The following is a 17,539-nucleotide window of genomic DNA, read 5'->3' on the forward strand; positions in this document are numbered from 1 at the left end:
ACGTTGATTTCTTTTATTACTTTGCAGGTTCAAGTTTCAACTCCTCACTGAAGACGTGTCCATAGTTTAACACATCTGTATTACACACACACACACACACACACACACACACATGACCTCTCTTTATTTAAGAAACGCTGGACACCAACAGGAAGACTTTTATCTGTCTTCTGTTTGTTGATTTCATGTGATTGAAATGTTTCAGTTGATAACCTTGAGGTTTGGGGGGGGGGGGGGGGGGGGGGGGGGCAGGGGGGAGGGGGGGGAGGGGGGAGGGAGCAAACACATTTATAAAGACAAGAGTCCAACACACTACAGACAAAAAAACCAACAACACTAAACTACAACTGGACACGTCCGAGGAGAGGCTGAGTCAGAGCTGATGTTACACACACACACACACACACACACACACACACGCACGCACACACACACACACACACACACACACGCACGCACACACACACGCACACACACACTGTCTGAAACTCTGTTACTTGTGTTTCTGCTCGTTTTGTCTTGAAAAAGTTGCAGTTTTTTTTCTTCCCGGTTAAATAAATTTAAAAAAAAGTATGAAGACGAGAAAAAAACGTTTCTTTTTATATCAATTAAAAAGTTTTATTTGTCCTCAGGAGGCGATTCAGCAGGAAATGAACAACAGTGCAGCTACACTGAAATGTAATTAACAATAAAGTTACAATACAAAATTATTTTTACTAAAACAAATTACAGAATTAAATCCAAAAATTACAAATGATGACAAAAGATTTAGAGGAAATTTATTCAATATTTATAACATTTTTAATCCATTTTTTATTTGTTTTTAAAAAAAGGTCTTAAACAGAAAAAAAATAAAACAGGTGTATAATAATTATATAATAATAATTAATGACTGCAGCATGTGCATCTAATACTTCAAACAGAACACAACAATTATTATTTATCTTTAAAAATATAATCATTAAAAAAAAACAATCACAAGTTTCCATCCTGTCCAAGGTCACGTAACAAAACACACAACTGAAACCTTCAAGCTTCTTCATGTGGAACATTAATTAATAAAGGTCACGTGGTCAAACATAATTCTAATGACTAACTCGTTAATGATCAGACACATGAAATGAGTCAGGAGCAGATAATCAATAAAACCCGTGGAGGTCCAGTCAGTCCTCTCGTGTCTCTCCACATGTTTTTAAAGTCGTCTCCTCCTTCATGAAGGGACTCGTGTGTTTGCAGCTCGCTGGTCAGTGTGATAAAAAAAAAGGAAGTAAGAATTAAAGTGTGAAGGAAGTCGTTGAAATGAGGAAGCTCCGGAGTGTGAGGCTGCTCCATCAGTGTGTGTGTGTGTGTGTGTGTGTGTGTGTGTGTTCACTTTTCATGATCACTTTGAGTGTTTGTGACGATCCCCGATCCAGCTGACGTGTTCTCATGTTGATCCGTGTGCAGGCGGCTCATGAACCCCTGAAGGGACCCGGACCCCGCGGAGGACTGAGACCCTGAGAGACCGCTTCAACACCCCGAGGTCAGTGAGAGCGCCGTCTGTCTTTCTACCTTTCGGTCTTTACTGGAACACGTTCAAACCTTCAGGCTCGACGGCAGCCTGCTTCAGCTTCACCTCTTTAATCTAAACTCAGACTCACCTCAGCTTTTCTTTGCAGTTTTAACTTATTTCTCTGCACGCATAAAAAGTCCTCCAAACAGGGTGTGATGGTTCCTCATTTTTATTCTCTGCAGAAACCACATATTTTATTTAAATTAATTAAAAAGAAAAATCGGCTCATGATCTCTTCTTGTGTTTGTAATTTAAACAAAATGCCCTTTCATTGTTTCTATGTATTTATTCATAGTTTAAAAATGCAGAAACTCTGAATTTAAATACTTTTATTTCTCTCTTTTTTTGTGATTAGATAAAGAAGTAAAGTCCACATTTAAAACTACATTCAAGTATTTCTGCTCTGTCACGCGTCCAATCAGAGGCCTCGTAGATCACACACACTTATTGAACCTTAATGATCGTGTGACGACCGTGTGTGGAAAATATGATTCAGACAAAAAGACGCGTGTTTCCAGCTCTTTGTTGTATTTTCTCCTCTTAAAGGAGGAATCAGGGACAGTGTAAGAATAAAAGCATCGATTCAGCTCGCTCGTGTCCGCGCGCGCGGAGACGCACCAAGCAGCCATCTACACGTTTCAGAAGAGAGAAGAAGAAGAAGACAGTTCACTGATCAGAAGCCTTTTTGGACACGTTTCCCTGAGTGTTTAGAGACGTCGAGTCACGCTGACGAGGCTGAGAGATGTGTGTGTGTGCGTGTGTGTGTGTGTGGAGATTATTCTTTATCGTATTTAGTGTTCAGACGTCTCGTGGGTTACACACACTTGTTGAGTGTGACGGCTGTGTGGTGTAAAAGTGACCTCGAAGGACAAAAAATTAATGAATCGTTGAGAAAGACATGAACAAAAACTCATCTCACATAGAAACATTTTTTTGTTGTTTTTATTTTGTGTTTTTTTTCCTGTATGGTCACAGAGCTCCTCTCCTCAGACGTCATCATGATAACTTTATTTAAACGAACACTCTTACAACACGCAGGATGAAACATCGGTGACGATGAGGACTTGATGAAATACATTAAAGCAGGACTTGAATTGTCCACCTGTCTTCAGGTCGGGACTAACAGCGCTGAGGGGTTAGGGTTAGGGTTGATTGCAAATTCCCGGTTGCCCTTGGTTACCAGGCTCGACCTGCAGGAAGAAATAAAGATGCAGCTCCTGACCCTCCTCTGGTCTGACCCTTCTCTGGGTCCAGACTCCTGACCCTCCTCTGGTCTGACCCTCCTCTAGGTCCAGACTCCTGACCCTCCTCTAGGTCCAGACTCTTGACCCTCCTCTGGTCTGACCCTCCTCTGGGTCCAGAATCCTGACCCTCCTCTGGGTCCAGACCAGTGTCAGCTCCAGCCTAAGTTAGGTGGGGGGGCATTGAGACTGCTCTGGGGGGCGCCTGCACGCACACCTTTCTGGATGTAACCCTCGGCACTCTTGCCACGCTAAACGCTAAACTCTTCTTCTATTGTGTTGTTACCATGACAACTTGTACATAAAATCATTCTCCTGGCTGGTGCAAGTTGAAATGTAACAAATATATTTAGCCCAACTTTTTATATTTATATATATATTTTTATATATTTTTTTATATATAATATATATTTAATACATAGCATAAAAATATGTGATTTTAAAATGCAATCATCACTAAATGAAGAGGATTTTTTTTCACAGTGACTCAGAGTGTCAGTGTTTGTCTGACCTCCATATAATAACACACCATTCATAGGCTGATGGGTTTAATGTGCATTTCCCTCCTCGGACCTTCAACTTCATCAACTACGCTCTTGTGCACATCTCGCCTGTGGACTGGCGCTCGCTCGTGATTGGCACCTGTAATTGGTGGACGTTTGATGACGTCATAAGTCAAACCAGAATTGATGGAGAAAATATCAATCGCTTTGTAAAACTGGTGATAATTTTGAGTGAATATTGAGCTCGTCATGCAAAACACAATCTAGTGCGACATTTGACAGCTGTGAATGAACATAATACTTGGGGGGGCCTGGGTAACCGCTAGGGGGGGCACGGCCCGCGAATGCCCCCCCATAGTGCCGACACTGGTCCAGACTCCTGACCCTCCTCTGGGTCCAGAATCCTGACCCTTCTCTGGGTCCAGACTCCTGACCCTCCTCTGGGTCCAGACTCCTGACCCTCCTCTGGGTCCAGAATCCTGACCCTCCTCTGGGTCCAGACTCCTGACCCTTCTCTGGGTCCAGACTCCTGACCCTCCTCTTGGGTCCAGACTCCTGACCCTCCTCTTGGGTCCAGACTCCTGACCCTCCTCTGGGTCCAGACTCCTGACCCTCCTCTTGGGTCCAGACTCCTGACCCTCCTCTTGGGTCCAGACTCCTGACCCTCCTCTGGGTCCAGACTCCTGACCCTTCTCTGGGTCCAGACTCCTGACCCTCCTCTGGGTCCAGACTCCTGACCCTCCTCTGGGTCCAGACTCCTGTATTTATCCTGCCTGTGTGACTGAAGGTGAACTGAAGTGACAGTTTTGGACTCATCTTGATTCTTCTGGTGATTTCAGGTTTCTTGCATCCTGGTGGCTGAACTTTGAGCGGGAACCGCTACTTTAAAATCCAACATGGCCGACAACGTGAACTCTTTGCCGTTCTTCTACGGAAACATCACCAGAGAGGACGCGGAGGACTACCTGCGTCAGGCCGGCACCATAAACGGCCTGTACCTGCTGAGGCAGAGCAGGAACTACCTGGGAGGTTTCGCTCTGTCCGTGCTGCACTCGGGCCGCTGCTACCACTACACCATCGAGAGGCAGCCCAACCAGATGTACGCCATCGCTGGAGGGAAGAGCCACCGCAGCCCGGAGGACGTGATCGACTACCACGCCCAGGAGACGGACGGCCTGGTGTGTCTGCTGAAGAAACCCTGCAACAGACCCAAAAACATGCTGCCCAAGGTGGGCCCGTTTGAGGACCTGAAGGAGAAACTGATCCGAGAGTACGTGAAGCAGACCTGGAACCTGCAGGTCAGTCCGGGACCTTTGTTCTGCGTGAAAGAGCCTCGTCTGCTTCTACCAGGCTAATGTGTGTGTGTGTGTGTGTGTGTGTGTGTGTGTGTGTGTGTGTGTGTGTGTGTGTGTGTGTGTGTGTGTGTGTGTGTGTGTGTGTGTGTGTGTGTGTGTGTGTGTGTGTGTGTGTGCAGGGAGCCGCTCTGGAGCAGGCCATCATCAGTCAGAGGCCTAAGCTGGAGAAGCTCATCGCCACGACGGCTCACGAGCGCATGCCGTGGTTTCACGGGATGATAACTCGAGAGGACTCGGAGCCTCGGCTGCAGAGGGGGGCGCGGACTAACGGCAAATTCCTGTAAGTGTAATTCAGACTTTTCTTCTTCTTCTTTTTTTTTTTTTTTTAGGGCTGAAGTAATGATAAGATTTATGAGCTCTAAAGACGACATCACTATAAAACCCCCAAAGAGAAAGACAGCTGGAAGGGTTTTCTCACAACGATGTCGCAGAGTTTGTTTGTGCGAGGCATCGTGAGCACTCGCGTGTCGTTTGGAGTCCATGAATATTATCAACCAATCAGCATGCTGCAGTCGCGTGCAGGAAAACGACATGTAGAGAGACGTGCTACCCCAGAAGTGTCTCTAACTCTTTTTGGTGCGAGGTGTTTATCGAGTCATTATTGTTCTGCTGTTGAATTGTGAACTCTGTATTTGTCTCATTTTCTTCAGTGTGATGAATTAGGAAACGTTTTCTCTGAATAATCTCGTGACGGGTCATTTCAGGCCGGACACACAAATAAAAGACAAATTCATTGATGTAATCTGGGGACACGAGAACACGGGAGCAATTATCTTATAAAGATTTAAGATTTTTTTAATCTCTAAAAAACTTCAGCATCTCTGCATTTGTGCAGAAACCATCAGTGTGTGAGTGTGTGAGTTCATACTGATGGACTCTGCAGCAGCCTCTACCATCAGTGTGTGAGTGTGTGAGTTCATACTGATGGACTCTGCAGCAGCCTCTACCATCAGTGTGTGAGTGTGTGAGTTCACACTAACACTGTATTCAGCAGGTTTGGTGTTGATGGTCGTTTCTGTTCTTGCAGCGTTCGTTTTGATTTCTTCTCTTTTTGCAGCACGTTAAGGTCTTTGCACGCGTCACCCACCGCAGACTCTGAAACCGTCCCCACCGTCTCTCAGCCTCTGATACTGGACTACAATGTGGTATCAGCAAGTCCACCAGCCATTACCGTTTGAATCTTTAACCGGCGAAGGTCGTGTCACATCGCCTCCTGATCGACATTCACCAGTCTGCTTCGTAAACGCACGACAGAAACCACCAAATTTTACTGAGTGTTTGTGCTCGCCACAGAGACGGTAACGGCTCCGTCTGTTCCCCTGAACAAACAGCTGGAGCGAACCGAGTGTGTCGGCTTTATTCTCGTACTGTACGCTTGAATTCAAACGCTTTTACTTTGAAAAGTTCCAACAAAGCGAGCGAGGAGATATTTATAGCAGCTAACGCTTCGGTTGAGAACCACTGTCGTCTCGGCTGAAGACACGCACACACGCCCACATGAACACACACACACATGAACACACACACACACACTCCTCCCCCCGCCCCCCCTACCCACACACACACACACACACACACACACACACACACACACACACACACACACACACACACACACATGAACACAGTGTGGTTTCCGCTCTGGCAGTTTGCAAAGGACTTCCTGAAGTAGCCAAACACAGAAGAGTCTTCGGTCCTTTTTCTCTTGAAGCGTCTGAAACACAAACTCACGTCGACGTTAACACTTGAAATACTCGGAAGATGAATTCTTGCCGAGAGCGCCGCGCTCAAAGAGAGGTCATCGTTTCGTTGTGCAATAAATGAAAGACAAACAAAAAGAGCCGAGTTTAAAATAAAGGGAAGTACAGTTATAGATAAAGATGAATTTCTCTCTATCTTCCAGTAACAGAGCGTCACTTTATTACGGCACAGTGACCGCTGCTTCTCCCCCCCGGGTCCTCATGCGTGAAACTCCTCCCACCCAGCTGTGTCACGCACCGAGGCTCGGGTATCACCACGTGGGTCAACAACATGTCAGAGAGCAGACTGAACATGGAGCTTCAGCCTTCAGAGGGGCTAACATCATCCTGCTCCCGTTCAGATGAAGACAAATTCAATTTTAAATTCAAAAAAACTTTATTTGTCCCCGAGGTTCAAATCAAAGAACATGAGCTCATCAGATCAAATTAGTTTTTTGATTAACTTCTGCTGTAAAAACAGGCTGTTTGAATGGGTGTGTATGTGACTTCCTGTGCTTCTGCAGCCAGCCTCTAGTGGACACTCCAGGTACTGCAGGATGAGTAGAGTCTGACCTTCTTTCTTCTTCTTCTGTGTTCAGGATCCGTCAGAGAGACCAGAATGGATCCTACGCTCTGTGTTTACTTCACGAAGGTCAAGTCATGCACTATCGCGTCGACAGGGACGGGAGCGGGAAACTCTCCATCCCAGACGGCAAGAAGTTTGACACCCTGTGGCAGGTTAGTCTGTTTGTTTCTTCTCTTTAACTAGAAATTCATCTTTTTACTAAAGAAATACAGACATTCACATGAGGCACAAACGTTTTCGTACCGTGCCCGAGCGTGATTGCTCATTGGCTCTTTTGTGTCATGGAGGTGTGGTTATCTGCGTGGTGACTTTGGGCGCCACCTGCAGGTTGGTCAAACAAAAACTGGATTCACGATGGCTCCACGTCGAGATCCCCCGGACGCCGTCACGTCACACACTTCACACACCTGGGCCACTGCCTTAATTTATAAGCCCCGCCCACTACTAGCCAGCCAAACTCCTGTTCACTAGGAGCACATAGAACCAAATTACGCTCCTCCAAACGTTGTGATCCAGTCAGTAAAACCTTCTCTTCAGACTCATGTTGACCTCTGTAACTAACGCACGCTCTGGTCTGGATCTTGTCAACAGCTGGTGGAGCACTACTCGTACAAACCTGACGGCCTCCTGCGAGTGCTAACGGATCCTTGTCCAAGACCTGACGGAGACACCAGTAAAAAACACACACACACACACACACACACACACACACACACAACGAATCACAACCCGTTTACATGTCACACCAAACATGTGCTGAACGTGTTTCTGTTCAAACTGAATCCTCATAAATCATGTCCACAGGTCACATAGAGCGACCTCTGCTCCCAACCGACCACCCGGCGCTCAACTCAGCAATCGTAAGTTTCTCTGTGTGTGTGCGTGTCATTCAGGGGCGTGGCCTGACTTTGTCCTGAGCGGCCCTTCCCTGGCAGCCCTGCAGCGTTCTGCCTACAAATTAAATGTTCTACAGATCAGTGTAGTGTTCGTGTAGCGTGTCACTCACTTTGATGACGTGTCCTTCTAGTCTCAGGGAGGACGCTGAACTAGCCGGTCAGCGGTGGTCTGGATTTCAAATCTGCAGTCCGCCCCAGTCTGAGACCGAGTGTAAACGCTTCCTATTCAGACCTCCAAGACCGACCCTCCAACACGGGATGATTTTAAGACCTCAGCGTGTATTGAAGTTTAAACGTATTTGTAATGATTCGTGCACAGTAAGAGTTCAGATTAGCGCCTAACGTCCCGCCAGGCTTCGGACAAAACAACAGAGTTTAAAGGATATTTTATAGATGACCTGAGGCCCGTTTCAGGAAGCAGGTTTAGTCAGGCAAGTCTGGATCAAACAAAGAGGGATAACTTAAGCCTGCTGTTCAAGAGAGAGAGCTAACTTAAGCTGTTAGTCTGTTACTATGGTAACTGGACCCTCAGAGTCCCTGAGGATTAAAAACAACTCTGAGCTCAAGAGTTTGAGCCTGGCTGTTCAAAGACTACAGATCCCCCATGGAGAGAAGGTCTATATATATACACATACATAGTGCATCTTTTAATTTGAGGTAACAGTGCCTACATGTGTTGTCCCTGAGACCCAGTGATGATCAGGCGTTTTGGTTTTTCCAGGTGAAAGATGCAGCTGCTGATCTCTTTTTGTATTTTTGTCTTCAGCTTCATAAATCTCAAAGTTACCTCAGAACCTGCGTCCACGTGTAAGAACATCACGAGCAGGCGGTCTGAACACAGTTCTTTGTATAGCTTGGGTGACTGTTCCTTACAGTATGAACACTTCCTTCGAGTCCGACTGATGACTCAGTGTTTCACTCTGTCAGGGATAAATGTGGAGCCAACCTTTTCCTCTGAAATGATCACATGCATGACTGTAAGGTCGCCGTCTGACGACCTCTCTGACCTTTTGGGTTTGTTTGTTTTGTTTTTAGCAAAGTGCTGCAGGAATTCTCCACAAGCTCAAAACTGTTCCCATACCAGGCCTGAAAAAGGTGCACTAACCCTCCTCCTCCTCCTCCTCCTCCTCCTCCTCCTCCTGCCTCCTCCTCCTCCTCCTGCCTCCTCATACACCTGAAGGTCTATGAGAAGTGCCCCCCCCCCCTCCCTGTGTTTCATTTGGCTTCAGTGTGAAATGCTGCTCACTAACACTCGAAGTCTTCCTGTCACTCATGCTCTCACAATAACAATCTAACGCCACCCAGAGGTTCCTCGCTGTAACTGCACCCTGAACCACAGACGTCGTGTCTGAACGGGTCAACATGTCTGCCCCGGCCCAAAGGCTCCTCTGCGTCTCCTTTAACTCGACTCACATCATCGACTGACTCTGGTGTTTTTATCATTTAGAGTTTAACCACATCATTGAAGGTTAAAGGTCGGACTTGATCCAGTAAGTCTGCGTTAAGATGGCCGACCAGATATTACACACGTCAAATACAGCACACACACACACACACACACACACACACACACACACACACACACACACACTGACCGCCCGATGCGTGTGCAGGTCAAACCCCCACAGCAGCCACAATCTACACATCTGTCAGACACGTCGACCACCAAACAACAAAGCTAACATGCTAACTCACTGATAGCTGACTGAGGCTTCAGCCCAAGATAGGATTTATTACGTCACGATGGGATATAACAGGACGTGGGCGTCCAGGTCGGCTCGTCTTAAAATGGACTTCTTTAATCTTTAGAGTCAAAGGTAACACCTTGGACATGTGTCAGAGGAGCCTTTTGGTTTTGAACAGCCATGTTTACGCGGTCTTGTGGGGAGCCCAGACAGCCGGCTGAGCTCGGGTGAAGCGGTTTGGATGTCGGAGGATGCTGCACGCTTCAGACTGTTTGCACACGTTCAAGCTTTCTGCACCTCGTGGCTTTCCTTGTTTTTTTATTTCTGACTTTTGACTCTCTGCTCGTCGACGCTGGAGACTCAAAACGAGTTCCTGGACGTGAGCGAGCTCCGGCTCTTCTCTCGTTGTGTTGTTTAAAAAAGGGGGAGGGGACATTCGGTTTGTCTAAAGGTCAAATCCATCAGTGATAACGAGGTCTGAAGAACATTTGAACTGTCCCTCCTCTTTTTTTAAATGCATGGAAATCCTCCTTTAATCCCCGTTTATCCAGCCTTATCATGAACGCCATGTTTAATGGCCGCCTCGTGTTACGGTGATCCGTCACTGTAACACAGGCGCCATTTAAACTGATCTGATCTCTGACGGGTTTACTGTGTGCTCTTTCTCCTCGCCGATGATCCGCCAACAGAGTCGACCATCTCAACGCACCCCCAAAGACAATTTTAATCCGTATGAAACCAAGCTGCCGGCCGGCAAAGGTGAGTGTGTGAGCCGACAGGTGACCTGTGGTCGCTCTTAACTCGATGGTACAGTCAAAGTGAGTCCATTTCTAAACGTGTCCGTCTCTCGTCATTCACACTCTTTACTGCGTCACACTTTGTGGTTAGTTTCACTTTCATGTCTTCACCTCTCGCACCAACACGAGCTTTTCGCTATCGGTGTCAGAAGTGTCAGAGGAAGCTCCAGAAACTGATCTGAAATTCAGAGAAACGGCATCAAAATGAACGAATTTGTATTTCTTAAACACAAACACTGAATACGACTTAAAGAAGATCAGCGAGCTGAGAGCTGTGCACACAAGGGGAAGGACTTTTTATCCTCCTCACCGAAGAGAGCGAGTGAAACAGAATTATCGAAACCTCCTTTTTGACAGCAGCAGCTTTTATTGATCGATTTGATTTCTCCTTCAGAGGCCATGCCGATGGACACGGAGGTGTACGAGAGTCCGTACGCAGACCCCGATGAGCTGAGGAGCTCCACAGTGGACAGAGAGCATCTCATGCTGGAGGACGGCGAGCTGGGCTCCGGGAACTTTGGGACGGTCATGAGAGGCGTCTACAAGATGAGGAAGTAACTAAAAACACATTCAGTCACATCACACGCCACTTTTAACACCGAGTACATCCTGATGCCCGAAAACGCTGGACATGATTCTCCTCTCCAGCCTGCTGGAGGGTTTGAGCAGGGGAATAAAACGGCTAAAAACAACCGACCACATTTATAAAACCAAGGCAGAGACGTTTCCTCCTCCTGTGACGTCTCCAAAGTCAAACCTGTAACACTACAAAAACCAACAAGTTAAAACTGTCTGTTTGTGTCAGGACGGAGAAGCAGGTGGCAGTAAAAATCCTGAAGAACGACGACAACAACCCGTCAGTGCGCGAGGAGATGCTGAGAGAAGCTAACGTGATGCAGCAGCTGGATAACCCGTACATCGTCCGGATGATCGGAATCTGCGAGGCGGAGAACCTGATGCTGGTCATGGAGCTGGCCGAGCTCGGACCGCTCAACAAGTTCCTGCAGAGGCACAAGTATGTTCTCAGAGCGGACCTGGCTCAGGCTCTTTACAGATGCACATGGAGGGATGCAGTTTTTAAATTTCATGAGCTCGTCTGATTGTTGTTTTGAGTCGGTTAGTGAGAAACAATGCAAAGATTTACTCGTCATTTCTGCTTCTTAAGTTGTCTAACGTTAGAATGAAAAGCACGAGAAGAAAATCCAGCTCAATGTTTTAACTCGTAGATTTATTATGAAATAATTCAGTCTGTTTTCTAAGCAGGGGCGGGAAGAGTACACGAATAATGGACTCAAGTGAGAGTACTCTCACTCTGATTGGCTGCTGATTAGAAGTTCAACTACTGCTCTTTAAATTTACTAAAAAGTTTAAAATATCCGTAAATAACTGAATTTAAAGGTCACATGATCTCCTCCTCTTCTTCAGGTGAAATCAGTGTCCTCGCTCCTCTTCATCATGTGTGTGAAGTGTGTTGTTGTAAATCCTCTCTGATCCTGTATCTGATCATGTCTATAAACCCCTCTATTTCAGCCCTGCTCAGAACAGGCTGTTTCTGTGTCTGTAGCTTTAAATATGTAAATGAGCTGTGTCTGGCCACGCCCCCTCTCTGGAAGGGCTCGGGTGTACTCGCTGCTTTCTGGCTCCATGTCCTATTGTTTACGGTGAGAAGGCAGACTCAGAGGGCAGAACAAACACCTAGCTGTGGGAGTGTCACCCACCTAGGGGAGGGGCTACTGCCCTTTGTGATGTCATGAAGGGAACATCTCCAAACGGCCTGTTTGAGCACACATTTTGTGAAAAGTGGAGCAGGCAGAAGACGGAGAGGATGGACTTTTCTCATAATTGGGGGGTTTGGAGACAGTAGAGACACATGTTAGAGTGAGAGGAAGATGGAGAGGATTTTGTCTATATGTGAATTTAGAGGACATTTTTAACTTTCAGAAACAGAGTTTATACTCCGCCTGTTTAATTGAGGTTTACAGTTCATATAACTACTGGTTACTTTAATTGATCCTGTGCAGGCAGACGAGCATAAAGAACCTCACAGAGCTGGTCCATCAGGTCTCCATGGGGATGAAATATCTGGAGGAACATAACTTCGTCCACAGAGACCTCGCTGCCAGGAACGTGCTGCTCGTCACGCAGCACTACGCCAAGATCAGCGACTTCGGTCTCTCCAAGGCCGTCGCCGAGGAACAGAACTACTACAAGGTGAGTCAGGGATCAAGATGCACAAACGTGATACAGAGAGAGAGAGATGGCTAAAGAGCATCCTGATATTCACAAAGGTCCTTTAAATGAACTTTGAGACAAAACTCTTTAACTCCCAAGTGCAAAAAACTGCAGTTCCTCTAGTGTCCACTAGGGCCTGGGTGCAAAATAGTTATACATAGGGGCGTGACTGTCCTAACTGCAAGTATGCACATTGTAGTTTTTTGTCAGCCCCGCCTCAGCTCCACCTCTCTGCCTGTTTTCTTCTTTGACCGAAAGTTAGCTTGAGTTAGCATTTTCAAAATGGCTACCCCCGTTGTTTGGCTTCAAAACTCCAGTCGATGACGTCGCTGACGCCACGTCCATGTTTCATTCAGACTCTGTATGAAAGTCCCCCCCCCCCCCCCCCCCCCCTCCCCCTGATGTGTTGTATGCGTCTCCTCTTGCAGGCAAAGGGTCATGGGAAATGGCCGGTGAAGTGGTACGCGCCGGAGTGCATCAACTACTTCAAGTTCTCCTCAAAGAGCGACGTGTGGAGCTTCGGGGTGCTCATGTGGGAGGCGTACTCGTACGGCCAGAAACCTTACAAGGCAAGAGGAAAAGGATCACGTGCTGTTTTTAAAAAATGAAAGGATGACTGATCAGAACACAAAACGTTCAACATTCGTAAATCGTGTTTTTACTAACGTTTTAATTTGGTGGTGCTTCTTCTTCAGATTTTTACTTCCTGTCAGCTCTTACCGCTCCAGTCCACTAGGTGGCAGCAGTGTTGACACATTTGCAAATAGAAATCATTTCTAAATAAGATTGGAAGGCTCAGCAGAAAATGGACGGAGCCGTAGATTCTTTCGATTACATCCAAAGCTTCAGTTCACTGTTTTTTTAATGAAAAGTCAAAGAGTGCAGCAGTAATCCCGAGGGGCCGGATGTTCGGCGGACCCTCTGACCGCTGCGTGTCTCTGTCCTCAGGGGATGAAGGGAAACGACGTGATGCAGATGATCGAGAGCGGGCAGAGGATGGACACTCCTCTGAACTGTCCTCCGGAGATGTACGACCTGATGAGGGCCTGCTGGACATACAAGTCAGTCTCCATGGAAACGGCTCATAGCGCTGATGAATGAATACATGAGTGTTTAAAGAGCGATGGTGGTAACGATCGGCGCCGTTGTTCTCGTGTCTTTCAGGGCCGATGAGCGTCCTGGATTCGGCGTGGTGGAGATGAGACTACGAGAGTATTATTACGACATCGCTCAGTGATTTTCACCCCGACGACATGAGACTATGCAAACTATCGAGCCACGAGAGTCGACTCACATGAACTATGAATGCTGTTCTCGACTTCGGCTCAAAGGATGTATTCAAACTTTTATGAAACGTAATTATGCAAATGTGTTTTTGTTTCATTACTTTTTTTCTCCCTCCTGAATGTAAACGATATCCAAGCTCTAATAAACCGAACAAACAAACATTCACCTGAAAACAACACAACACACCAGCGGGTCTTCTCTGTGTTTCATGAAGTCTTTTAAAGGTCACATGTCCTCCTCTTCAGCAGCAAGTTTAGTCAAACTCACACGTGTCAAACTGATCGGTCTCCCCACTCCCACCCTGTCAGAGCTCATACTCACAACAGCACCGGACACCACCCACCTCACCATCAGGCCCTCCGGACGCAGGTCCAGGTCCAGGTCCGGACGCAGGTCCAGGTCCCTGCTGTGCAGGAGGGCCTGCAGCCATTTCAGCCGTCAACAAGAGGCCTGACATAAATCCTCCTCAGTCTCACTCTCCTGTTTTACCATCACTAGATGCACCGTATGTCCCGCTGTCCTCTATGTATGTCCCCCTGTCCTCTATGTATGTCCCCCTGTCCTCTATGTATGCCCCCCTCTATGTATGTCCCCCTGTCCTGTATGTATGTCCCGCTGTCCTCTATGTATGTCCCCCTGTCCTCTATGTATGCCCCCCTCTATGTATGTCCCCCTGTCCTGTATGTATGTCCCGCTGTCCTCTATGTATGTCCCCCTGTCCTCTATGTATGCCCCCCTCTATGTATGTCCCCCTGTCCTGTATGTATGTCCCGCTGTCCTCTATGTATGTCCCCCTGTCCTCTATGTATGCCCCCCTCTATGTATGTCCCCCTGTCCTGTATGTATGTCCCGCTGTCCTCTATGTATGTCCCCCTGTCCTCTATGTATGCCCCCCTCTATGTATGTCCCCCTGTCCTGTATGTATGTCCCGCTGTCCTCTATGTATGTCCTGCTGTCCTCTATGTATGCCCCCCTGTCCTCTATGTATGCCCCCCTGTCCTCTATGTATGCCCCCCTGTCCTCTATGTATGCCCCCCTGTCCTCTATGTATGCCCCCCTGTCCTCTATGTATTGTATAGTGAAAAAGAATTTCCCCCCGGGGACAGTAAAGTCTAAAGTCTCCCCAGTATGACATTCCACTTAATATTTTTAAGGTAGAAGTTATTTATTTTATTTAAAACCTCCTGCGTCTCAATAATGCCACGGGGTCACGACCTTAACTAAGACAAGACCCCTGTTTGCTCAAAATAACTTAAAGACCACAGGAGGAAATTAAAAACAGGCTTCATCACCGTCTTTAACAACAAAAACAAACCCATTCACTTGTCCTTCCAAAAGGAAAATAATGTCCCCCTTAACGTCCTTGTCTGTGGAAACAGGAAAGGAAAATGTCCATCAGGTTGGCACTCACCGGTCTGGCAGCATTATTCCTCCTCACCCCGGGGAGATCCAGGTCCTCTAAGGCCTGACCCCCATGTGCTGGAGGAAGCGCCGCACCTCGAGGAAAAGATAATCCCCCGTTTGCTCATCCAGAAAAACACTTCTCTCTCCTGCTCCTTCGTCCACACCCCACAACAAACATTTCCCCTCTCCCTTTGTTCCCCTTAGCCCCGCCTCCCCACACACCTGTGTATCTCAGGCTAAGTAGGTCACCTGACCAGGCAAGGGAAAAAACACAGTAATGGCCACGTTACACCAGAACATGTCGAAGAAGTTTCCTGTTCTAAATCCTCTCTGATCCCGAGTCTACCAACCTCTGGTGTTGAGAAATTAAGCTGAAGCTGACGTTTAACATCTTGCAGTTCCTGGAGTGTCCACTAGAGGCTGGCTGCAGTACCTGGAGTGTCCACTAGAGGCTGGCTGCAGCAGCACAGGAAGTCACATACACACCCATTCAAACAGCCTGTTTTTACAGCAGACATGAACATGTTTACAGCCTGCTTCAAAAAACCAAATAGGTGTGATTAGCTCATGTCTCCATCCACACACACTGTACGGGGGGAATGTTTTGATGACTCAGCAGTTCTGATTGGATGAAGGATCAGAGTTATTCACAACAAGGCGTGTAGCTGAGCTGATTGACAGGTGGGCGTGGCCTCAGCTCTCAGCCTGTCGTTAGCTTGACTCAGAGTTAGCCTGAGACAGCATTTCCAGCACGGAGACCGCCATCCATGGGACTCCAGCGCCCCCTGCAGGAACACACGGGGGACTCCAGCACCCCCTGCAGGGACACACGGGGGACTCCAGCGCCCCCTGCAGGAACACACGGGGGACTCCAGCACCCCCTGCAGGGACACACGGGGGACTCCAGCGCCCCCTGCAGGAACACACGGGGGACTCCAGCGCCCCCTGCAGGGACACACAGGGGACTCCAGCGCCCCCTGCAGGAACGACATTCAGACTTCAAGTCAGATGGTGACCTGATAGCCATGTCAGCTATGTTTTAACTTAATAGCAGTGGAGCCCACCAATGACCTCAACAAAGATGAACGCCACATGGCAAACAAAGGGCAACAACAATGGGCGTCCAGCAGAGGTCTGCACCTTCGAGGTCGTCCAAGGGGCGGAGCTACGACAAAAACAGCTCTGAAAATAATCACTTGAAATCCCAAAGGACATTGAAATATGGCGGATTTAATGTTGGTTGTTTATCACGGCTGTCAGTGACCGTCCTTTCAGCTTATCACCGGAAGGCAGCGTGTCTAGCTCCGCCCCTTTAAAAACAAAACATTTATAAAAACATACTTGAGACGACTGAATCCAATTACTCTCCCAAATGTTTCACGCTTCACCTTTAAAGGTTGTTTTTACCTCCTGATGAAGAAGACGTGTCTGTAAACAATCTTTTAAATGTGCGGACGCTGGTTGGTAAACTTTTGTTCTGCAGTCCAGCAGGTGGCAGCAGAGTCAAAGTGAAGCCTGACACCACAGAAGGAGAGCTGAAGATGTTTCAGTGTTGTGTTTAAATCCTGCACATGTAATCAGTGTGATGAAAAACAAACCAGAAAGAGAGACCACGTTAATGAAATAAAGTTTACAGAGTCCAGCCAGGAGAGGAAACCAAAACTGTCTTTAAATCCACCTGCATGGATGAATGTTTTCAAACACACCTTTAGGAGACTTATATTTGTGAGAACATTTTGTAAAAGACTGCCTGTAAAACTATCTACGGGGAGCCTGAAGGGACAAAATAAATAAATAGTGAATTGTGCTGCTGCAGGGTCGGCGTGAGACGGAGTGATTGACAGCGTGCTGAAGCCTTTTCACGAGTGAGCGATGCGTTCAGCTCTCAGAGACAGCAGAGTCACAGGACAAAAATCAGCTAAACGATGTAAAGTCTGCAGGGAGGCAGCAACGTCCAAATAAAGTCAAAGTTCATCACGGGAGCTTTAAGTCAACTCATCAACAGCTTTCACGCGTTTGGAACCTGCGGCTCCCTTTAAAGCTGCAGGACAGACGGTTCATCAAAAGCTGATGGATGGATCGAACGTTTGAATAACGTCAAACAAAGATTAGCCCTCAGTCCGTTCTGTCATTAATAGCGTGTGAATAATCGTACGTTGAGGTGAAGTTACAGCTCCAGGCGACACTGACAGAGCTGGAACCTGTGTGACTCTGTTGAAACAAGCTGTGGTTGAACGAACACAAACACCTGTAGTGACAGTT

The 17,539-nt window shown here is 47.2% G+C and overlaps 1 protein-coding gene across 2 annotated transcripts in view; it reads left to right on the forward strand.

Moving 5' to 3' along the window:
- syk (spleen tyrosine kinase) overlaps positions 1 to 14,056 on the forward strand; it is a 17,044-nt gene extending 2,988 nt beyond the window's left edge. Inside the window, exons 2-15 of one of the 2 annotated variants that reach the window (XM_079364739.1) lie at positions 1,447 to 1,522; positions 4,136 to 4,594; positions 4,771 to 4,931; positions 6,990 to 7,128; positions 7,568 to 7,649; positions 7,781 to 7,836; positions 8,908 to 8,967; positions 10,247 to 10,316; positions 10,749 to 10,908; positions 11,160 to 11,369; positions 12,376 to 12,565; positions 13,015 to 13,155; positions 13,535 to 13,647; positions 13,751 to 14,056. In XM_079364739.1, the coding sequence (XP_079220865.1) occupies positions 4,193 to 4,594; positions 4,771 to 4,931; positions 6,990 to 7,128; positions 7,568 to 7,649; positions 7,781 to 7,836; positions 8,908 to 8,967; positions 10,247 to 10,316; positions 10,749 to 10,908; positions 11,160 to 11,369; positions 12,376 to 12,565; positions 13,015 to 13,155; positions 13,535 to 13,647; positions 13,751 to 13,823 (1,857 nt within the window). In that variant the 5' untranslated portion in view covers positions 1,447 to 1,522; positions 4,136 to 4,192 and the 3' untranslated portion in view covers positions 13,824 to 14,056. Of the gene's footprint in view, positions 1 to 1,367; positions 1,523 to 4,135; positions 4,595 to 4,770; positions 4,932 to 6,989; positions 7,129 to 7,567; positions 7,650 to 7,780; positions 7,837 to 8,907; positions 8,968 to 10,246; positions 10,317 to 10,748; positions 10,909 to 11,159; positions 11,370 to 12,375; positions 12,566 to 13,014; positions 13,156 to 13,534; positions 13,648 to 13,750 lie in introns of those variants that run through there. The other variant, XM_079364740.1, reaches the window with a different exon arrangement.
- The last annotated feature ends 3,483 nt before the right edge of the window (positions 14,057 to 17,539 follow it).

This window comes from Symphodus melops, assembly GCF_947650265.1.
Source record: "Symphodus melops genome assembly, chromosome: 16".
NCBI classification, from domain to species: Eukaryota; Metazoa; Chordata; class Actinopteri; order Labriformes; family Labridae; genus Symphodus; species Symphodus melops.